The sequence below is a fragment of the Podarcis erhardii genome (assembly GCF_964252035.2).
Source record: "Podarcis erhardii genome assembly, chromosome: 18".
NCBI classification, from domain to species: Eukaryota; Metazoa; Chordata; class Lepidosauria; order Squamata; family Lacertidae; genus Podarcis; species Podarcis erhardii.
This window is the reverse complement of record NC_138516.1, coordinates 6,593,734-6,616,940: the sequence shown is the minus strand read 5'-3', so window position 1 is coordinate 6,616,940 and position 23,207 is coordinate 6,593,734. Positions and strand designations below refer to the sequence as shown.

Below are 23,207 nucleotides of genomic sequence, written 5' to 3'. Positions count from 1 at the left end.
GTCTCCTCTCTCACCTGTCCCAGGGCAAGAAGTTCTTGGGTGACCTCTTGACGGATGGCAAGATCGTTTGGCAGGAGACGGGTCAAGTGTTCAACTCGCCTAGCGCCTGGGCGACCTACTGCAAAAAGCTTGTCAATCCAGCCAAGAAGTCTGGGTGTGGCTGGGCGTCGGTCAAGTATAAGGGCCAGAAATTAGACCAGTATAAAGCTGTTTGGCTGAAGAAGTACCAGCCCAACACACCCCCTGCAGAGGAGGTGAGTGAATACCTTAATTTCTCTAAGTAAGCAACAAGGGACGCGGGTGGCGCTGTGGGTTAAACCACAGAGCCTAGGATTTGCCGATCAGAAGGTCGGCGGTTCAAATCCCCGCGACGGGGTGAGCTACCGTTGCTCGGTCCCTGCTCCTGCCAACCTAGCAGTTCGAAAGCACATCAAAGTGCAAGTAAGTAAGCAACAGTTTAGATTTATCTGATTATGGTAAATGCAAAAAAGCTGTTTTTAATGGGTTAAAAAAAATAAAGGCAACAGACTCTAAATTTTTATATATACTTAATGGTGACACAGTTATCTTTTGTTTGTGCTTCTGTGCAAGAATAACTAATGCAGTTTACATTTACACTAAGAAATCAAGGGCTATCTGCTTTCTGCCCCGAGATCTTTGGATGAAGGACAAATTTAATATACAAATTTAATAATTTAATGTGGGCACCAACCGCTGCTGGGGAGAGAGGTTGGGAAGGGAGATTCTTACCTTCTCACAGCAGAATTAAGCACAACAGCGATTGCACAAAGCACATTAAAACTTGGTTAGATTTCACATATGCCCTCATCCACTTTCAAAACAAAAGTTCCCCGCAAAAATACTTAGGCTAGAATAAATCACAGTAAGTGGTTTGTTTATTTTTGCTCACAGAGTTTCCAGAATTTAAAATGGACAAATCTGTCAACTGGAAGTAAGACAAAAATGAAGAAAGGTTTCAAATGACTTTAAAAGAAAATAACTTTACAGTGGCATCTCGGGTTAAGTACTTAATTTGTTCCGGAGGTCCGTTCTTAACCTGAAGCACCACTTTAGCTAATGGGGCCTCCCGCTGCTGCTGTGTCGCCGGAGCACAATTTCTGTTCTCATTCTGAAGCAAAGTTCTTAACCCAAGGTATTATTTCTGGGTTAGCGGAGTCTGTAACCTGAAGCGTATGTAGCCCGAGTTACCACTGTACTTACTTCCAAAGAGGATCTTGCAATCTTTGGGTTGCAGGCTGTATGATCTCCTTTTTTGAGAGATTCAGTTCACTTGGTTTTTCTTGCAGCTGGGAGCCATCGTCCGCATGGCTCCTTCTTTGCTTCTTGCATGAAGCACAGAGAAAAAGACTGAGAAGTGGGGAAGCAGAGGGCCTGCTAAGCCACACCCACTTGCTACCTGGGTTCCGGGCTCAGGTTAACTCTTTCATGCACGCAAGTTTGAGTTGGCAACTGTATATTGCAGAAACTGCCTCTGTCTTCTGCATTCTGGCCCACTGTCAAACAGCTCTGCATGTTCAGGAGCAACTGAGCGCATGGCTGTTCTGCCTTCCTCACATGAGAGCTCTTGTAGGCTGAGCAGCAGTGGGGAGACTGTCCTCTCTGATGGCTTTTGCATCTATTTTTCTCCCCTAGAGTTTAGTGAGCGAAGGGGAAGAGGATGAGCTTGCCGATGAGGAGGAGGAAGAAGCCAAGGGGGTTAAGTCAGTCCTCTCAGAGCCCATGCTAGCTAAGAAATTGGAGGACAAGACCCGGAAGCAGCAGGCGAAAAGTCTTGCAGAATTGCACAGCTCAGGTATGTCAATGTAGTATTGATTTATATGCCACTGACTTGCCAAATTGGGCTTCTAAGTAGTTTACAAATGTAAAACCAATTATATATATTTTTTAAAAACCCTATTACTTGTGATTTAAATACACAACAAAACAATTTCGCTCATACTTTAAAAACACCCATAAACTTAGTACAGTCATACTTTGGTTCTCAAATGGAATCCATTCTGGAAGTCCTTTCAACTTCCGAAAACGTTCGAAAACCAAAGCGTGGCTTTGATTGGCTGCAGGAGCTTCCTGCAGCCAATCGGAAGCCGCAGAAGCCGCTTCGGACGTTCGGCTTCCCAAAAAAATTCGCAAACCAGAACACTCACTTCCGGGTTTGCAGTGTTCGGGAGCCAAAACGTTTGAGTGACAAGGCGTTCAACAACCAAGGTACAACTGTATAGTTTTATTACATATGCAACTGCAAAACAGCCTGACTCCACAAACAGATCTTTATACAGCAGGGCACTCTGAAATAAAAGAAATTTGTCAGAACTGATGTCCTCACAGATTCTTGGAAAACAGACTTCCCCCCACTGCAAGGAGGAATTTTGGCTAGCGCTGTTGTTTAGTTGTTTAGTCGTGTCCGACTCTTCGTGACCCCCTGGACTAGACAACGCCAGGCACTCCTGTCTTCCACTGCCTCCCGCAGTTTGGTCAAACTCATGCTGGTAGCTTCATGAACACTGTCCCACCATCTCGTCCTCTGTCGTCCCCTTCTCCTTGTGCCCTCCATCTTTCCAACATCAGGGTCTTTTCCAGGGAGTCTTCTCTTCTCATGAGGTGGCCAAAGTCTTGGAGCCTCAGCTTCAGGATCTGTCCTTCCAGTGAGCCCTCAGGGCTGATTTCCTTCAGAATGGAGAGGTTTGGTCTTCTTGCAGTCCATGGGACTCTCAAGAGTCTCCTCCAGCACCAGAATCCAAAAGCATCCATTCTTTGGCGATCAGCCTTCTTTATGGTCCAGCTCTCACTTCCATACATCACTACTGGGAAAACCAGTAGCTAGCGCTACTCTTTGATAAAGGTCACAATGGTTTTGCTATGTATAAAAAAATACATTTTGTAAACAAAATGAAGCACGAACACCCACAATTAAAACGTAGAATAAAAGAAACCTGTTTAAACGGTGCAACAATGGAAGGCATTGATACGGAGGGTGGAGATGTTTAATTTTGCATTTCATGGATCAATTTAGCTCAGTGCTGGCCAGTTGCTTTGTTTTTAACCGCAGATAACAGCAAAAGGCTGGACTGCAGGAATCGAATCCCTGTCCGTTATTGCAGCCTGGGGAGTCGGGACTCTGCCAGGTATGTCCATCGTATGTATGAAATCCTTTCAGTAACTAGAGGCAGATGTCTTGTGTGCATAGCTGTCAGCTTACAGATTTGAAAATAAGGGACCAGCAGCCTTGAAAATAAGGGACCAGCAGCCAAAATAAGGGACCTGCAGCCTCACCTGTTCCAGGCACTCCAGTCTTCCTGTCCTCCTGCAGTCTAGTCAAACTCATGCTGGTAGCTTCGAGAACACTGTCCAACCAACTTTGTAACCAGAGGTTCAACTGAACAGAATCTGAATCACATGCACCACAAGGCCTATGCAGCCTCAACTTAAGATGGCTCCCCGGCCTGGCTTTGCACTGCAAAGTCTGCAGCAGCACGTGCAACAAAATGGCGTCCAGCATTCAAAAACCCCCTCAGCTTGCATTAACTAGCCACACACAAGGCATGCAAGCTCCACCCCCCAGTCGTTCTTAGACTTCTTATTGGGTGAGCAACACAGCCAAGCAACACAGTTGGAGCCTCTCTCCTCCCTGGCCAGCAGGGAGGGAGGGAGAGGAGCTGCTTCCTTTGAAATTTAAGGGACATCATTTAAGGGACATCCATCAATAAGGGACAGCAGCGGGACATGGCGCTGGAATAAGGGACTGTCCCTTCAAATAAGGGACACTTGACAGCTATGCTTGTGTGCAGCTGTGCTCAGGGGGTGAAATCTGGCAACCGAATGCAGCATGCTGACAACCTCAAGGTCTAATTTAAAAAGCAGGGGGAAAGGCTCTAGTCCTCAAGACAAAGGCAGACTTGAGAATGGATGCCTGTTTTGAGCTGGTGCGTGGGAAGGCAGGATTTCAGCCGCGGCTGGAGAAGCTAGTTTGGTCATGAAATATACTCAGAGTCGCAAAGTGATTTCATGCTCTTTATTCAGCTCATAGTGGTGAGGAGGAATGAATGAATGTCCCCTCAAAGTATCTGCTTTATATACATTATTTACACAATGGGCTGCACATGATTGGCTAATTCCAGGATTCTACTGTAGGCCAATCAGGTTGTGGATTCACTTCTATCTGGAGCATGATTGGGTGGTTCCTGCTAACCAATCATACTGCTGCATTGTTCTAGGACCAATCAGACTGCTGCATTCTGAATCCTATTGTTCTAGGACCAATCAGACTGCTGCCTTTTGGAGCCTATTGTTCTAGGACCAATCAGACTGCTGCAGTTTGGATCCTATTCAACTCAGTACATAACACCCCTCCCCTCTAAGTTCCAGTCCTGCCCGGAAGGTCGCATTCATAGTCCTCAAGGTACGCCGGTGGCCTACGTGTGCGTTGCGGCCTGGGGTGTTCCCTGGTCCGGGGTTCAGGTTCTGGCTCGTGTTCCAAGGATGGGGCTGTTTGGTCTGGCGCAACCGGCTCGCTCAGTCGTGGTTCTGGTTCCGGTGTCCTTTCGGCCTCGCGGGTCCTCTCTGTATTTACTGATTCTGCCTCTCCTGCTTGCCCCTGCTGCTCTATGGGCCTCACTGCCCCACTGTTCCCTTGGGACTCCTCTGACCTGTCCTCCTCCTCCTGGTTTTCTCCCGGGAATCGTCGCCGTATCTGGTCGCAGTGGCGGCGCCAGCATTGCCCCCCATCTGTTAGCACCTCGTACGACACGGGGCCCGTGACCCTGGTGACTGTGGCAGGTACCCATGCAGGGCCTGCCCCAAAATTCTTTGCGTACACTGGGTCCTGGGCCTCGAAGGTCCGGGGGTTCCTGCCTTCCCCCACCACTACCTCATCCTGAGCTCTATCGGGGTGAAGGCGGTCCAATCTGATTGCAAGGCGCCGACCCATTAGTAGTTCAGCGGGGCTCCGGCCAGTCGTTGAGCTGGGGGTGCTGTGCTGTGCTAGAAGGAATGTGGCAAGGCGGTACTCCCAATCCCCTTGCGTCATGCGGCGAAGGGTGTCCTTGGTGGTCCGCACCATGCGTTCTGCTTGGCCATTGGTGGCAGGGTGGAATGGCGCCGAACGGATGTGGCGGATGGCGTTCTGCACTGTGAAGGTTTGAAATTCTCCTGATGTAAATGCAGTCCCGTTGTCTGAGACGAGAGTGTCAGGGAGCCCGTGGGTTGCAAACAGCCTGCGTAGTACCCGGATGGCTGCGGACGTAGAAGTGGACGGTACCAGTGCGACTTCCAGCCATTTGGTGTAGGAGTCCACCACTATGAAGAATGTTTTCCCCTGAAAGGGGCCAGCGAAGTCCACATGCAGGCGTGACCATGGTGCTCGGGCGGACTCCCAGGACTGGACTGGGGCCCTTGGGGGATCTGGGCGGGATTCCTGGCAGGCCTGGCAGTGTTTGACCCAGGCCTCTATCTCTCCGTCGATCCCCGGCCACCACACATAACTCCTGGCAAGGGCCTTCATTCTTACTACCTCTGGGTGTGTCTCGTGTAGGGCTGTGAGGACCCTTTTGCGGAGGGGCTGGGGAACAACGACCCTGCTTCCCCATAACAGGCACCCCTTGTGGGCTGACAGTTCATGTTTGCGGGTTGTGTAGCCGGCGAATTCTGGCCCGGGGCTGCGGCTGGGCCATCCCCTCCACACCCAGTCCAGGACCCGGGAGATGACCCTATCTTTCTTGGAATGGTGTGCAACTTCTTGTGCCTGAATGGGGCGGTCAGGAAGCAGCTCCAGGCTCATAACCTCTTGTGCAGGTGCTGGGTCGGGGCCTGTTTCCGGTAGTGATAGCCTGCTGAGGGCGTCTGCATGGCCCATCGCCTTTCCAGGGCGGTGAATCAGTGCATACTGGTAGCTGGCAAGGAAAATTGACCACCTGAGGACGCGAGGAGACAGCACTTGGGGGGTCTGCTTCTCGGGGGCAAACAAGCCAAGCAACGGCTTGTGGTCAGTCACCACGGTGAAGGGCCGCCCGTACAAGAAATCATGGAATTTTTTTACTCCCTTCACGATTGCCAGACCCTCCTTGTCGATTTGCGAGTAGTTCCGCTCGGTTTCGTTGAGTGTCTGGGAAAAGTATGCTACCGGTACCTCTCTTCCATCCGGGAGTTGGTGTCCCAGGACAGCGCCGATGCCATAGGGCGAGGCGTCGCATGCTAGCACCACCGGCAGCCTCTCGTCGAAGTGTGCCAAGACCGAGTTTGAGACAAGCAAGTCCTTGACTGCCTGGAATGCGGCCTCCTGGCGCTGGCCCCACACCCAAGGGGCCCGCTTGTCCAGGAGTCTGTGTAGGGGCTCCGCTACCGCCGCCTTGTGGGGAAGGAAGGAATGGTAAAAGTTCAATAATCCCAAGAAGGCCTGAAGTTCAGTCTTGTTCTTGGGCGCTGGGGCATCACAAATGGCCCGTACCTTGTCCCCAGTCGGGTGAACCCCTTCTGCATCCACCATAAATCCCAGAAAGTCCACTTGAGGCACTCCTAGTAGACATTTTTCCCGCTTCACCTTGAGACCCGCCATCTGGAAACGGTGCAGAACAGTGCGGAGGCGGTCCTCAAACTCCTCTGGTGTGGGCCCGGCAATCAACACATCATCAAAGAAGGGGGTGACACCAGGAATCCCTTTAAGGAGAGAGTCCATTAGATTCTGGAATATGCCTGGTGCCACGCTGACCCCGAATTGCAGCCGCTTTACCCTGAACGCTCCTCTGTGCGTCACAATCGTCTGTGCCTCTGCTGTGGCCTCATCTACTGGCAGCTGTTGATATGCTTGGGCCAAGTCCAGCTTGCCAAAAATTTTCGACCCAGCCAGGGTGGCAAGGACATGGCTGACCACTGGCACTGGGTATGCATGGGCCATGAGGGCCTTGTTTATGGTACATTTGTAGTCTGCGCAGATGCGGACCGAACCATTAGGCTTGACGGGTGTGACGATTGGGGTTTCCCAGGGGGCATTAGGCACCGGCTCCAGCACTCCTTGCTCCACGAGTCGGTCCAATTCCTCGTCTATACGGGGTTTCAGGGCGAATGGGACCCGGCGGGCCTTGAGCCTGACTGGTCGTACTGCGGGGTCAAGCTGTAGAGCAATGGGGGGGCCCGTATACTGTCCCAATTTCCCATCGAAAACCCCCGGAAACTCCTTGCATATGGCGTCCACGTCCACTTGTAAGCTCATGTGGTTCACCCCGGTGATGGCTAGTCCCAGTGGTCCAAACCATGCCAACCCCAGTAAGCTAATGTAGGGGCCCTTGACCACAAGCAAGTCCAGTTGCCGCGTCCGCCCTCGGTATTGCACCCTGAAGGTCCCCACCCCCATTGTGGGGACCTTACGTTTCTGGAAGTCCCGGAGGGTGAATGGGGCCGGCCTGAGTTTGGGACCCCCAGTAGGACACAGTTTCCTTAAGGTCCTTGCCGAGATTATGGATAGAGTTGAACCCGTGTCAAGCTCCATGCGGCATGGGGCCCCCTCTATCTGTACCTCTACATAAATTTTCTCTACGTTGGGGTGGGGCAACTGGTATACCTGGAAGTCTGTGAGCTCCGTCGAGTTGCCTTGGTGCGTTGGGCCCCGGGACCTGGGGCTCTTGGATTGGTCATCTGATGCCTGGCTTCGGGTGGGCCGAGCCCGACACACCCGGGCGATGTGTCCCAATTTTCTGCACTGCCTGCACTCTGCGTTGCGGAAACGGCAGGTCCTCCTCTCGTGACTTTCTCCACAGCTTGCGCAGTTCCCTCCTTCTCGTCGAGGCAGCTGTGGTATGTGGGCTGCTTGAGTGCGCTGCTGTACTCGGTGCACCTCCTCCCTGTCGGATCCCGAGTCGTTGGTGAGGTCTTCGTGGTGGACCCTCGGTTGGGACGGCTGGCTCAGCCGTGCCTCTTGCGTCGACCTCTCAGCAGCTTCCGTTGCCAGGGCCTCCTCCAGAGCGACCTGGAACGTTAGGTTCTTCTTAGCGTAGAGGCGTCGTTGCAGCTTCTCATCCTTCAGGCCACCGACGAGGCGGTCACGAAGCATGTTCTCCAGCTCTGAGAAGTTGCAGAACCGGGCAGCTTGGCGGAGAGAGGTCACAAACCCAGTTATGATTTCCCCAGGGGCTTGCCGCTTTGCGTAGAAGGCATTTCGACGAGCCACCACTGAGGGCTGTGGCGAAAAGTGCCCCTTCAGCTGTTCCATTATTGTTTTGTATGGAACAGTAGCGACGTCTTCAGGCGCAAGGAGAGCCCGGGCGATTTCAAATGTCTCCTCTCCGCAGACGCTGAAGAATATTGCCCTCTTCTTGGCGTCTTCTTCATCGGTGACCCCTTTGGCTTCTAGGAGGAAGGTGAAACGGGAGGCGTACGCTTCCCAGTCTCCAGATGCTGGGTTGAATGGCGAGAAGCTGCTGTCAGTTGCCATTCTGAGTTCCTTGTGTCCCGGAGCTGAAGCCTGGATACACGGTGCGAGGCAGCGGTGCGGCAGGTGGCGGTGCTGCGGTGCTGTGTGTGGCAGTCAGCTCAGCGGGATCCCACCTTCGTCGCCAGTGAAATATACTCAGAGTCGCAAAGTGATTTCATGCTCTTTATTCAGCTCATAGTGGTGAGGAGGAATGAATGAATGTCCCCTCAAAGTATCTGCTTTATATACATTATTTACACAATGGGCTGCACATGATTGGCTAATTCCAGGATTCTACTGTAGGCCAATCAGGTTGTGGATTCACTTCTATCTGGAGCATGATTGGGTGGTTCCTGCTAACCAATCATACTGCTGCATTGTTCTAGGACCAATCAGACTGCTGCATTCTGAATCCTATTGTTCTAGGACCAATCAGACTGCTGCCTTTTGGAGCCTATTGTTCTAGGACCAATCAGACTGCTGCAGTTTGGATCCTATTCAACTCAGTACATAACAGGTCAAATGCGGCCAACGCTGTAAAAGAAAAAAACTCTGGCTGGGATTCACAACGTGGCCCTCTAGACTTCTCTCACCGGCCCCTGGAACGCGCCCATAATTCTTTCACAGTGTTTCCTCAAGCCGGAACATGCCCTTGAGCTTAATAATAATAATAATAATAATAATAATAATAATAATAATAATAAAAAATTACTTATACCCCGCCCATCTGCCTGAGTTCCCCCAGCCACTCTGGGCGGCTACCAACAAAAGATTAAAATACAATACAGTGGTACCTCGGGTTACATACGCTTCAGGTTACAGACTCCGCTAACCCAGAAATAGTGCTTCAGGATGAGAACAGAAATTGTGCTCCGGCAGAGCGGCAGCAACAGGAGGCCCCATTAGCTAAAGTGGTGCTTCAGGTTAAGAACAGTTTCAGGTTAAGTACGGACCTCCGGAACAAATTAAATACTTAACCCGAGGTACCACTGTAGTCTGTCAGACATTAAAAGCTTCCCTAAACAGGGCTGCCTTCAGATGTCTTATAAAAGTCTGGTAGTTGTTGTTGTCTTTGACATCTGGTGGGAGGGCGTTCCACAGGGTGGGCGCCACCACCGAGAAGGCCCTCTGCCTGGTTCCCTGTAACTTGGCTTCTTGCAGGGAGGGAACCTTTAGCAAGGCCTCTTGCTAGCTGCAGAGGGCAGAGAGGGGGTGAGTCAATGTTATTAGACTCGTGAAATTTGCATGTATTGCTCCTCCCACTTTTGGCTCTGGCCCGCCCACCACTGGCCCGTGGCCCCTGGAAGGGAGTGTGGCCCCCGGGCTGAAACAGTTTCCCCTCGCCTTGCAACAGCACTTTGTGATATGTGCGGTTTTCGGCAAAATAGTACGAAAGCAAAATAACGACTTGCTGAATGCAAGATGGGTCTAGAACACAATTTTGTAAACCAATTCTGAAGAAAATGTTGTTGTTGTTGTTGTTGTTTAACCACTCTAACGAGGAACCTGATACCTTGGAGCATATATTCTTTTCTTGTGATTTGGGCATTTATGCCAGAAGACAATTAGAGGCCTTACAACTCAATAGGCTGAATTCTATGATACCAACGGTTCAGGACCTGCTTTCGGACAGGAATGATCAAATTACCGTACTTTAATAGTGGCTGAATTTTTGAGTGCTGTCCATGTAGAAAGACTGGGCCGTTATAAAGATATTTAGTGGTTCTTAATTGATTGGTGATGCAGTAGTGTTGTATTGTGTTATTTATGCAAATTGATTTCCTCTGGAGTTAAAGATTTGACCGGGACAAACCTTGTTATGCTGAGCTTGTATCTTGCACAATTTGTATACAGTGTCTGTTAATATGTGGTTTGCTATGCCTAATAGCAGGTGGTGCTGTGGGTTAAACCACAGAGTCTGGGACTTGCCGATCAGAAGGTCAGCAGTTTGAATCCCTGCGACGGGGTGAGCTTCCGTTGCTCGGTCCCTGCTCCTGCCCACCTAGCAGTTCGAAAGCACATCAAAGTGCAAGTAGATAAATAGGTACCACTCCAGCGGGAAGGTAAATGGCGTTTCCGTGCGCTGCTCTGGTTCGCCACAAGCGGCTTAGTCCTGCTGGCCACATGACCCAGAAGCTGTACGCCGGCTCCCTCAGCCAGTAAAGCGAGATGAGTGCCGCAACCCCAGAGTCGTCCGTGACTGGACCTAATGGTCGGGGGTCCCTTTACCTTTACCTTATGCCTAATAAAGTATATTTGATGATGTAAACCACTCTTACGGGCTTTGTTTGGGAAGGAATTTTCCACAAACAAAACATGCCATCCATTTATACTGCGATTCGTTTATACGGTAAGCCTTTCTGTGATCCTCAGATGTTTATAACAAATAAATACAGGATTGACTGCCCCAAGTCAGCTTAAGTGATATTTAAATGCCTTTGCAGTCGGCTCATTAATATATATATATGTTTAATGCCACTAGTACTCATGATGGCTGTTTCTTTGTCTGCCTTTAGGAATCCCCACACCTTGGTGGAAGTGACGTCTTTCGCAGCCCTTAACAAGTTCCAGCCTTTCAATGTCGCCATCTCCAGCAACGTCCTTTTGTTAGTGGTACGTGGACATTTGGCCGGGCCCTGGCCGGCCCCACAAAGAGGCAAGGGGAGAAGCAACCACCTCAGTAATAATATAATAATAAATTATTCTTTATACCCTGCCCATCTGGCTGGGTTCCCCCCGCCACTCTGGGCGGCTCTCAACAAAATTAAAAGCACAATAAAACATCAAACATTAAAAACTTCCCTTAAAAGGGCTGCCTTCAGAAGTCTTCTAATAGTCAGATAGCTGTTTATTTCCTTGACATCTGATGGGAGGGCGCCACCACCGAGAAGGCCCTCTGCCTGGTTCCCTGTAACCTCACTTTTCGCAGAGAGGGAACTGCCAGAAGGCCCTCGGAGCTGGACCTCAGTGTCCAGGCTGAACTATGAGGGTGGAGACGCTCCTTCAGGTATACTGGGCTGAGGCCATTTAGGGCTTTAAAGGTCAGCACCAACACTTTGAATTGTGCTCGGAAACGTACTGGGAGCCAATGAAGGTTTTTCAGGACCAGTATTATATGGCCTCGGTGGCCATTCCCAGTCACCAGTCTAGGTTGTTGTAGTTTCTGGGTCACCTTCAAAGGTAGCCCCACGTAGAGCACATTGCAGTAGTCCAAGCGGGAGATAACCAGAGCATGCACCACTCTGGCTATCTCCCGGGCAGATAGGGTCTCAGCCTGCGTACCAGATGAAGCTGGTAGACAGCTGGCCTGGACACAGAATTGACCTGCATCTCCATGGACAGCTGTGAGTCCAAAATGCCTCCCAGGCTGCGCATCTGGTCCTTCAGGGGCACAGTTACCCCATTCAGGACCAGGGAATCCTCCACACCCGCCCGCCCCCTGTCCCCCCAAAACAGTCCTTCTGTCTTGTCAGGATTCAACCACAATCCATTAGCCGCCATCCATCCTCCAACCGCCTCCAGAAACTCACACAGGACCTTCACCGCCTTCACTGGTTCTGATTTAAAAGACTGGTAGAGCTTTTGGGGGTGGAGGGAGGAATCCATAAATCTGATTGCTTGGATTTTGATATGAGGAATATAGCATTGTAGGGTTGGAAGGGACACTAAGAGTCATCTAGTCTGACCCCCGTGCAATGCAGGGATTATGGGAGCTGGAGTCCAGCAGCACCCATGGCACCCAAGGGTGACCAAACCTCCAAACCTGTGCTCTTTCCCCCTTTCCTCTTAGGACTTCCATAGTCACCTGACGAAGAGTGAAGTGACTGGCTATCTCGGAGGTCGTTGGGACACCAACAGCCAGCGTAAGTTCCCCTGGAGTAACTAGCAAGGGAGTGGAGCGGAAATGTTCCAAATTTCCTTTAAAATGTACTTAATTAAATACATTTTAAAATGTATTTAATTAAATAACAGGACCAATGGTCAGGGATGATGGGAATTGTAGTCCTAAACATCTGGAGGGCCGGACTTTGCTGATGCCTGACTTACATCGTAGGAACCTGCACAACACAAAACACTGTTGCTGTATGTAGGTTTTTATTTTTTATCTATGCCTATGCCTGGTCTGGGACACAGGTGGCGCTGTGGGTTAAACCACAGAGCCTAGGGCTTGCCGATCAGAAGGTCAGCAGTTCGAATCCCTGCGACGGGGTGAGCTCCCGTTGCTCGGTCCCTGCTCCTGCCAACCTAGCAGTTCGAAAGCAAGTCAAAGTGCAAGTAGATCAATAGGTACCACTCTGGTGGGAAGGTAAATGGTGTTTCCGTGCGCTGCTCTGGTTTGCCAGAAGCAGCTTCGTCATGCTGGCCACATGACCCGGAAGCTGTACGCCGGCTCCCTCGGCCAGTAAAGCGAGATGAGCGCTGCAACCCCAGAGTCGGCCACGACTGGACCTAATGGTCAGGGGTCCCTTTACCTTTACCTATGCCTGGTCTAAGAGGACTCTCAAGATTGACTTTCAAGCTCTCACACATCTTTTCTTTTTTAAATCTTTCAGTGTTAACGGTGCTGAGGGCATTCCCTTGCCGATCACGCCTTGCGGACGGGGACTTAGCAGCTGCTGTGGAAGAAGAGGTAAGGAGCTCATATCATTAGTAATGGTAGTGCTGGAGTCCAACATGGGGTAGCGGGCACCACAGCTGCCCCATGGATTGTGTGTTCAATTCTTCCTTTGCCCTCCAGCTGTCTTGGAAGTATAACTCCTGGGCAAACAGCTTGGATGAAGATGATGGGAAGACAGGTTGCGCCCCGTTCGAGGGTGTTCTTCTTCGGTTGGGACCTCCCTCGTTTTCCATTTTGGGGCTAACGAAACACGGACCGCAGAAGCGGCATACATTTGTTGTTTAGTTGTTTAGTCGTGTCCGACTCTTTGTGACCCCCTGGACCAGAGCACGCCAGGCACTCCTGTCTTCCACTGCCTCCCGCAGTTTGGTCAAACTCATGTTGGTAGCTTCCAGAACACTGTCCCACCATCTCGTCCTCTGTCGTCCCCTTCTCCTTGTGCCCTCCATCTTTCCCAACATCAGGGTCTTTTCCAGGGAGTCTTCTCTTCTCACGAGGTGGCCAAAGTCTTGGAGCCTCAGCTTCAGGATCTGTCCTTCCAGTGAGCACTCAGGGCTGATTTCCTTCAGAATGGAGAGGTTTGATCTTCTTGCAGTCCATGGGACTCTCAAGAGTCTCCTTCAGCACCATAAGTGAAAAGCATCCATTCTTCTGGATATGCTTAAGACTGCTGAAAAGCAACATCCTTTTTCCTCTTGTCTTCAGATATGCCAGAACCTCTTTATGCGTGGGCTTTCCCTGGTGGGCTGGTATCACAGCCACCCGTTCAGCCATGCCCTGCCATCCCTCCAGGACATCGATACTCAAATGGACTACCAGCTGAAGCTCCAGGGAACCAGCAACAGCTTCCAGCCTTGCTTGGCACTCATCTGCGGTAAGTGGCAGAAGGGTGCCCGTCTGTCTCAACGAAACAGCCTGTGCTGGTCCTGTGGGTTAACCATGAGGCGAGGTCCAAGTCCAGTCCGTGGTCGAGGGTGCAGTATGGAGGCAGTCCGTCAAAGCTGAAGCGGGGTCCAAGGAAGGTAGTTGGGTGAGGTCAGGAGCTCCGGCAGGACAGGGTTCGGGCAGGAACTGGCTACCAACAATGTTGCTCCCACAACTTGGGCTGGCTGGCTTTTATCTGCCCTGAGGCATAGGGCGGCCCCGGTTCACAGGTGACTCTCCTCTCCTGGCCTGGAGGCGAGCCCTCCTCCTGCGGGAACGTAGTTCCCTTCGCCTCTCTGCCCTGAGCCTCTGCAGCTCAGGAGAGGCTGGAGGGTTCCCAGACCTAGAGGCAACCTCAGCTTCCTCTGGGGCTGAGAGTGGAGCACCTGCAGGCAATGGGTCCTCCATCACCTCAGGAGCCAGAGCAGACTCACCTGAGGATCCAGCACAGGTGAGGACCCTTTGGGCTCAGGCCCCAGCCCCGGCTCAGCTGGTTCTGGAGGCGGGGACTCCTGTGCAGGCTGGGATTCCTCAGGTTCAGCCTCTGAGTCCGAACCCCAGGCCATCGCACAGCCCACCGTCTCGCAGCACTCTGCAAACGTTAGGTGCAGAAACGGGCAGCATTATACGTCTCCCAATGTTTCTCCTTTACGGATTGCTCCCATGTCTAATCCCATCTGTAACTCACTCTATGTGGGGCTGCCCTTGAGACTGACCCAGAAACTCCATCGGGTGCAGAATGCCACAGCGAGGCTCCTTACGGGATCCTCGCCGTGGGATCACATTTACCCGGTGCTATACCAGCTGCACTGGTTCCCGGTGGAGTACAGGGTCAGGTTTAAGGTGCTGGTTTTAACCTTTAAAGCCCTATACGGCCTAGAACCCTCATTCCTTCGGCACCGCCACTCCTGGTATGTCCCACAGCGCCACCCGCGTCCCACCCTACCTATAGAAATGAGCAAACCAGTGATATTTTAGGGAGCAGGCTAGTAGGCGGGGCCCATGACTTACACCAGGCATAGGCAAACTCAGCCCTCTAGATGTTTTGGGACTACAACTCCCATCATCCCTAGCTAGCAGGACCAGTGGTCAGGGATAATGGGAATTGTAGTCCCAAAACATCTGGAGGGCCGAGTTTGCCTATGCCTGGGCCAGACCAAGGTCGGCTGGCCATCTGCCATGGATGCTTTAGCTGAGATTCCTGACTTACATCATAGGAGCCTGCACAACACAAAACACTGTTGCTGTATGTAGGTTTCTATTTTTTATCTTATATTTTGGAAATGTACATCCAGTTTTCTTTTCCTTTATTTTTTTTGGGGGGGGGGGGCCAAGAGAGTGGGGCCCTAAGCTATAGATTGTTTAGCTTATACGTAAATTTGTTTAGCTTATACAGTGGTGCCCTGCAAGACGAATGCCTCGCAAGACGGAAAACCCGCTAGACGAAAGGGTTTTCCGTTTTGGAGGCGCTTCGCAAGACGAATTTCCCTATGGGCTTGCTTCACAAGACGAAAATGTCTTGCAAGTTTTTCCGACGTTTTTCCTCTCCCCCCCCCCTTTTTCTAAGCTGCTAAGCCGCTAAGCCGCTTATCCGCTAAGCCGCTAAGCTGCTAAAAGCCGCTAAAAGCCGCCAATAGCGCTAATCCGCTAAGCCGCTAATGGGCTTGCTTCGCAAGACGAAAAAAACGCTAGACGAAGAGACTCGCGGAATGGATTCTTTTCGTCTTGCGAGGCACCACTGTACTGTTCCCATGCTAGGTGCCCAAATGATCTGTAGCTTGTCTTATTGTCCCCTCAGGTCCATACTGCCATGCCAACCAAGGCGTGGAGTCGAAGATTGCGCCCTTCTGGGTTATGCCCCCTCCAGAGGTGAGTTCTGCAGCGCCTGAGCAAGGTGCTCTTTGGGAGAGCGGTGTGTGTGTGTGTGTGTGTGTGTTGGGAAATTCAGCCGGTGCAGAATTCAGTACCCAGCTTGCTCACCGAAGGAAGACAGTCTGAGCATATTATACTGATCTGGTCCGACTGCACTGGCTACCAATTAGTTTCCAGGCCCAATTCAAAGTGCTGGTCCTGACCTTGTTGTTGTTTAGACGCTTAGTCGTGTCCGCCTCTTTGTGACCCCCTGGACCAGAGCACGCCAGGCCCTCCTGTCTTCCACTGCCTCCCGCAGTTTGGTCAAACTCATGCTGGTAGCTTCGAGAACACTATCCAACCATCTCGTCCTCTGTCGTCCCCTTCTCCTTGTGCCCTCCATCTTTCCAACATCAGGGTCTTTTCCAGGAAGTCTTCTCTTCTCACGAGGTGGCCAAAGTCTTGGAGCCTCAGCTTCAGGATCTGTCCTTCCAGTGAGCCCTCAGGGCTGATTTCCTTCAGAATGGAGAGGTTTGATCTTCTTGCAGTCCATGGGACTCTCAAGAGTCTCCTCCAGCACCAGAATTCAAAAGCATCCATTCTTCGGCGATCAGCCTTCTTTATGGTCCACCTCTCACTTCCATACATACTAGGTTCTGACCTAGAAAGGCTTAAACCATGGGTAGGCATGCTAAGGCCTGGGGGCCCAGAATGCAGCTGCTGGACTGGTGACTGGGGGCGGCCGCCAAGACCACATAACATTGGCCCTGAAAGACCTACATTGGCTTCCAGTACGTTTCCAAGCACAATTCAAAGTGTTGGTGCTGACCTTTCAAGCCCTAAACAGCCTCAGCCCAGGATACCCAAAGGAGCATCTCCACCCCCATCGTCCAGCCCAGACATTGAGGTCCAGCTCTGAGAGCCTTCTGGTGTTTCCCTTCCTCCAAGAAGTGAGGTTACAGGGAACCAGGCAGAGGGTCTTCTCGGGGGTGGCACCCTCACTGTGGAACACCCTTTGGGAGCTGCCAGATGGGTGGAATATTATTATTATTATTATTATTATTATTATTATTATTATTAATCATCTCTGTGGAACGCCCTCCCTTCAGATGTGAAGGAAATAAGCAGCTATTTTCTCTTTAAAAGACATCTGAAGGCAGCCCTGTTTAAGGAAGTTTTTAATATTTAATGCTGTATTGTTTTTAACACTTGATTGGAAGCCGCCCAGAGTGGCTGGGGAAACTCAGCCAGATGGGCCGGGTATAAATTATTATTATTATTATTATTATTATTATTATTATTATTATTATTATTATTATCACTAGCAGAGGGGAAAAGATATTTTTCCGAACCCAAGCCGCGTTGATTCCCAAGGGGATGTTTGGTACACTGTCAATTGCTTGCTGCTGTCAACTTGTGTGCATATGTGTTAGTCATTTGGTGCTGTATAAATATTATAATCAATAAATAAAAGGGTAAAATCACTTGTTGCTCAGAAGTATGTTGGCTCAAAAAAAAGGCGGTGCAGTCTGAGGAGCTGCACCTCTAAGCCACCAGGGGGCACTTTACAACTTTGGTTCTCCTGAGCAAGTCAAAAGAGAGAGAGAAGAAGAAAAAAATACAATTTGATATTATTCACTTCTCTGTGTCTCTCTCTCTTCCCACCCTTCCCCGGCCAACTTTTCTCTTCCACCAGCAAAGGCCTTATGATTACGGCATTCCCATGGAAGTTGAGGTCACCTACGTCCAAGACGGCTTCCTCACCAACGACGTTCTCCACGAGATGGTAACTTTGGTCCATCTGAATTTCACATCTGCTCGGGGGAAGAATGGCGGCTTGCGTCACCAAAGCGCCTTTTGTTCCAAACACACGGGGCTGCGATGATCTAAAGCGAGGCCTCTTGAAAAACAAAATTTGTAACTGATGGCAAAACAATCCTTACATTCAGAGAGCCCTGCGGGCATTCACAATGCAAGCGTTGTGTATGAGCTGGACAGTCAATCTTCAGAGTCCTTTTAGACCAGGCATAGGCAAACTCTGGCCCTCCAGATGTTTGGGACTACAGTTCCCATCATCCCTGACCACTGGTCCTGTTAGCTAGGGATGATGGGAGTTGTAGTCCCAAACATCTGGAAGGCTGGAGTTTGCCTATGCCTGTCTTAGACCCAAGGCTCCTTAGAATTCTTGCCAGATTCCCTTAAGAAGCCCCTGATCGCAGTGTTGTGGGAAAATTTGGGGTTGCCTTTTAGAGCCCAACACTCAGTGTTCCCTAAGTCTGTTTATCATTCGGAGAAAAATGAACCGTAGAATTGTAGAGTTGGAAGGGACATCAAGGGTAGTCTATTGCAACACCCTGCAATGCAGAAAAAGGTAAAGGATCCCTGGACAGTTAAGTTCAGTCAAAGGCGACTGTGGGGTTGCGGCGCTCATGTTGTTATCAGGCCGAGGGAGCCGGCGTTTATCCGCAGACAGCTTTCCAGGTCATGTGGCCAGCAGGACTAAACTGCTTCTGGCGCAATGGGACACCGTGACAGAAACGCCGTTTACCTTCCTGCCGGAGTGGTACCTATTTATCTACTTGCGCTGGTGTGCTTTCGAACTGCTAGGTTGTCAGGAGCTGGGATAGAGCAACGGGAGCTCACCCCGTCATGGGGATTCGAACCGCCGACCACCTGATCGGCAAGCCCAGGAGGCTCAGTGGTTTAGACCACAGCGCCACTCGCAGGGGTTTTTATCTGCAGGAAAACCAGTACAGTGGTACCTCGGGTTACAAACACTTTGGGTTACAAACTCCGCTAACTCGGAAGTAGTACCTCAGGTTGAGAACTTTGCCCCAGGATAAGAACGGAAATCATGCGGTGGCAGCGGGAGGCCCCATTAGTGAAAGTGCCCCTCAAGTTAAGAACGGTTTCGGGTTAAGAACGGACCTCCGGAACGAATTAAGCTTGTAACCCGCGGCACCACTGTAGAAGGAAAGCAAGGGAGATCTTTTCTAGAAAAAGAGGTGCCGGAACTCACCATGATCTCGCCTTGTTCTCTTAGAATGGGAGTGGCAGCCATCTGAGAGCTGCCAAAACAGAGTCCTGGCTGGGAAAAAGGCCCTGTGCACAACACTCCTGTGGTATAGTCCGAATGTGATTCCTGTTCTTTCTTTTCTTTAAATAATTTTTATCAAGTACAAATTAGAAAACATACATATTTACAACAAAAGAAAATACAAAGGAAAAAGGAAATACATATAACCAAGAAAAAAAAATAGAGAATACTTTGCCTCTTTTCATATTTACAGTTATTTATACCTCTATAAGGGACACGGGTGGCGGTGTGGTCTAAACCACTCAGCCTAGGGCTTGCCGATCAGAAGGTCGGCGGTTCGAATCCCTGCGATGGGGTGAGCTCCCGTTGCTTGGTCCTTGCTCCTGCCAATCTAGCAGTTCGAAAGCACATCAAAGTGCAAGTAGATAAATAGGTACCGCTCGGCGGGAAGGTAAACGGCGTTTCCGTGCGCTGCTCTGGTTCGCCAGAAGTGGCTTAGTCTTGCTGGCCACATGACCCGGAAGCTGTACACCGGCTCCCTCGGCCAATAAAGTGAGATGAGCGCCGCAACCCCAGAGTTGGTCACGACTGGAGCTAATGGTCAGGGGTCCCTTTATCTTTACCTTTATACCTCTATAAAATGCTATTCACAATAAAGGAGTGAAATGAAAGATATCAGGAAAAAAGGAAAACAACAAAGAAAAAATAAAGAAGTAAAAGAAAAGGATCATAGGTGAAAACTTTTAAAAGTAGATAACTATTCACTATACATAGCCGTTTCCCATCTATATTTATATTCAATTGTTCTTTCTTCCTCACAGATGCTGCTGGTGGAGTTTTACAAAGCGGCGCCCGACGTAGTGAAGTTTCAAGAGATGTGGAGCCAGGAGCAGACCTATTTGGATAAACTAAAGGTAATCTTGAGGAAGAGTTGTCCGGCAGTGGAGCGGACCTCCAGAGAAGGTGGTAGATTCTCCTTCCTGGGAGGTTTTCCGGCAGGGGTTGGGTGGGCATTCATTAAACTGGGATTCCTGTGTTGCAGGGGGTTGGACTGGATTACCCTCGGGGGTCCCTTCCGACTCCACAAATCTCTAGTTATGCATGCTCTGGTGATCTGGACTACTGCAATGCGCTCTCCATGGGGCTGCCTTTGAAGGTGACCTGGAAACTGCAATTAATCCAGAATGTGGCAGCTAGACTGGGGACTGGGAGCGGCTGCCGAGACCACATAACACTGGTCCTGAGAGATCTGCATTGGCTCCCAGTACATTTCCGAGCACAATTCAAAGGCTTGGTGCTGAGCTTGAAAGCCCTAAATGGCCCAGTATACCTGAAGGAACGTCTCCACCCCCATCGTTCTGCCCGGACACTGAAGTCCAGCGCCGAGGGCCTTCTGGCAGTTCCCTCCCTGCGAGAAGTGAGGTTACAAGGAACCAGGCAGAGGGTGTTAGATGATTTGTGAAGGATGGTTTACTAGTGAAAGTATAGTCCTTTTTGTTGGGGATAATTCAGACTGAAATTCCCAGGTGTCAAAAAAGGTTATTTGTGTATGCCACTACTGCAGCCCATGTTTTGTTGGCTCAAAAATGGAAAACGAGCAAGATCCCAACCAAAGAAGAATGGCAACTTAAACAGATGGAATAATCGCAGCTTGCAGACTTAACATATAGAATAAGAGAACAAGAAGAACATATGTTTAGAGAAGATTGGAAAACGTTTATTGAATATTTGGCGGGGGGGAATTGTGTACAGCTGAAAACATTGGCAGCATTAAGAGAAACTCAACAGTGTAAATAAGTTTTGATGGATGCAATGATGGAATGCTGAATGGTTTAGTTTGTGTAAAATATGCAGGGACTTGTGATATGCAAAATGAACCATGGAAAGAGAAGATGGGGAAGTCATTTATACCTTAAGGATGCTTAAATGTGTATTTTAAATTGTAAAACATAAACATTTAATGAGAATTAGAAAGTATCACACAGCAATTTGTGGGTGGGCCGTGCAAGGGAGAAGCCATTTTTTTTTTTTGGTCTACTTGCATTTAGCAAGCTGCCGAGGCTCACTTTCCGTCCGAGTGCCCTGCCTGTTCGAATGACGAACGCTGCTATCCCCTCCTTGCAGGGCTCATTGGCTTCCAGGACGCCCAAGGACCAAGGTTTCGGACATATCCTGGAACAAGTCTACAGCATACTCAAGCAATACAGCTGAAATCAGGAAGAGGAACCATGTCTTCATGGACCTGTCGGTCGGGGTTAGGGAAAGAAGTTTGGGTGAGAAGTTTCCCACTTTGAAACCCAGTTCTGCCCAATCTTGCTTGGCAGGTAGAGAGGGAAACGGAGACCCTTTGTGTTTGTGTGTGTAAGAAAGGTTTTTCATGAGTTTAAGAAGAGACACCAGACCAGCCAAGAACATGCTTTGATTTGCCTATGCGGAAGCTAGAGAAGCTATCTGTTCCCCTGTACTGGGCTTGGCGTCACGGGACAGAACACACCCATTTCATAGATGCGTCGACTGAAGCAACCTGGCTTGCGAGGCCTCAAAAGGACCCCTTGGTAGATCTCAAATTCAATCCAGCACAGTGTTGTGTGCTGGTTGACACCGCTGATCTCCTGTTGAGGTTTTCCGAGACAGAACGGAAGTCCACAACTCTCAAGTTTCGTCTTATGTTTCGTGCTGTGAACGGCGGGGAGAAACTTGCCTGTGGCCTCCTATGTTTGGGGTGTGTGTGTCTGAGCTGGTAAGAGGGCAGATTTAAAAAAGGGGGCAGTGTGGTGTTGCCTGTCTAAAAAATTTCACGGATCTGTAGAAGCAGCAAAAACCGAGTAAAAAGGCAGCTAAAAAGGACGGAAGCTTCATTTGTATAAAAGCAGGGTTGCGGCAGGTTGGTGAAAATCTTGCTTTGTCCTAAAGGGTAAAGGGACCCCTGACCATTAGGTCCAGTCATGGCCGACTCTGGGGTTGTGGTGCTCATCTCACTTTATTGGCCGAGGGAACCGGAGTACAGCTTCTGGGTCATGTGGCCAGCAGGACTAAGCCGCTTCTGGTGAAGCAGAGCAGAGCACGGAAACGCCGTTTACCTTCCCGCCGGAGTGGTACCTATTTATCTACTTGCACTCTGACGTGCTTTTGAACGGCTAGGTTGGCAGGAGCAGGGACCGAGCAGCGGGAGCTCACCCCGTCATTGCGGGGATTCGAACCGCCGACCTTCTGATCGGCAAGTCCTAGGCTCTGTGGTTTAACCCACAGCGCCACCCGCATCCTGTGCTGTCCTTTCTGTGTTCCTTAAAAGCAGCTGTGCATCTATCTGTTCCTGTGGCTCTCGGGTAGGGAAGCTGTGATGCTCCAGATGTTTTTGGACTCCTGGTAGGAATGACCAGAGCTGGGAAACCCAGCAAACCAGTTCCGACAGCTCTGTAGAACAAGCTGCCCCAGGAGGAGATTTGCGATGTACAGTCCTGCCCTGGCCTCCCTCTGGTCAGCCTCTGCTGGAGATGGGGCAGTTCTGTCCCGGTTTTCGTTGTTGTTGAATGTACAGGCAACTCCCTGATCACATGTGTTCTGTTTGCCGAGCACCCAGAAGTGGTACCCAGAAATGAGGAGCGCCTGGTCAACCGGGCCCCCGCTGTCGCTCCGGCTCATGCGAGGGCTTGCTTGACCAGCTCAGCTTCCCCGTGCAGTGGTAGGCCTTTGCTGAACAGCTTCAACAAGCCTCTGGCTCACGAGGAGACCCTTCCCAGAGCCCAGAGGAAGTCCTCTTTGGGCTCTGGAGAGGGTCTCCGGACAAGCTGGGCTTTGGCTTCCTTGGCAACTGCTGCTGCGCTACCCCGCATGTCGGCTGTTAAGCGGGGTGGCGAAGCAGCTCAACAAAGCTCTGCTGATCCTCCAACTCATAATCAGGCCCTCTCCAGGATGGGGTGGGTCTCCTCCCGTGTCAGAACGACTCTCCAGGGTGCTCCCCATTTCCTGCAATTTCCCTTATGCATGCAGGAGCCAGGAACGTAACCCCCGCGTAAACGGGGAGTCGCCTGTGATTGAATCCTTTAGAATGACAAACCCACGAAAAGCTAGACTACAGCTCTTTCATTTGAAGCTGCTGGTTTGGGTCGTTGCCTTCCATGGCTTTTGGGGCTTTTTAGCTTAGGGGGGGAAGCAAGCCAGAGGGTTGCAAAATGATGTGTGGTGCAGAGAAAGTCGATGGGGGGGGGAGATTTTTCTCTCTCCTCCCTCCTTCATAATCCTAGCACTTGGTGACAATGAAGATGAATATTGGAAGATTCAGGAGAGACTAAGGAAAGCAGTTCGGACAGCACATAGATTAGTGATGGCCACCAAGTTGCCAAACTATGAAGGAGGAT

The 23,207-nt window shown here is 50.4% G+C and overlaps 1 protein-coding gene across 2 annotated transcripts in view; it reads left to right on the top strand.

The window, feature by feature from the left end:
- Positions 1-21,696, top strand: part of MPND (MPN domain containing) — a gene marked incomplete at its 5' end in the record, with an annotated part of 29,165 nt that extends 7,469 nt beyond the window's left edge. For both annotated transcript variants that reach the window (XM_081846286.1, XM_081846285.1), the window contains 11 exons: positions 24-254; positions 1,654-1,813; positions 3,068-3,143; positions 10,936-11,032; positions 12,210-12,282; positions 12,973-13,049; positions 13,743-13,911; positions 15,760-15,830; positions 17,509-17,598; positions 19,671-19,763; positions 20,974-21,696. In XM_081846286.1, coding sequence (XP_081702412.1) covers positions 24-254; positions 1,654-1,813; positions 3,068-3,143; positions 10,936-11,032; positions 12,210-12,282; positions 12,973-13,049; positions 13,743-13,911; positions 15,760-15,830; positions 17,509-17,598; positions 19,671-19,763; positions 20,974-21,060 — 1,224 coding nt within the window. In that variant the 3' untranslated portion in view covers positions 21,061-21,696. The remainder of the gene's footprint in view (positions 1-23; positions 255-1,653; positions 1,814-3,067; positions 3,144-10,935; positions 11,033-12,209; positions 12,283-12,972; positions 13,050-13,742; positions 13,912-15,759; positions 15,831-17,508; positions 17,599-19,670; positions 19,764-20,973) is intronic.
- Positions 21,697-23,207: the final 1,511 nt, after the last annotated feature.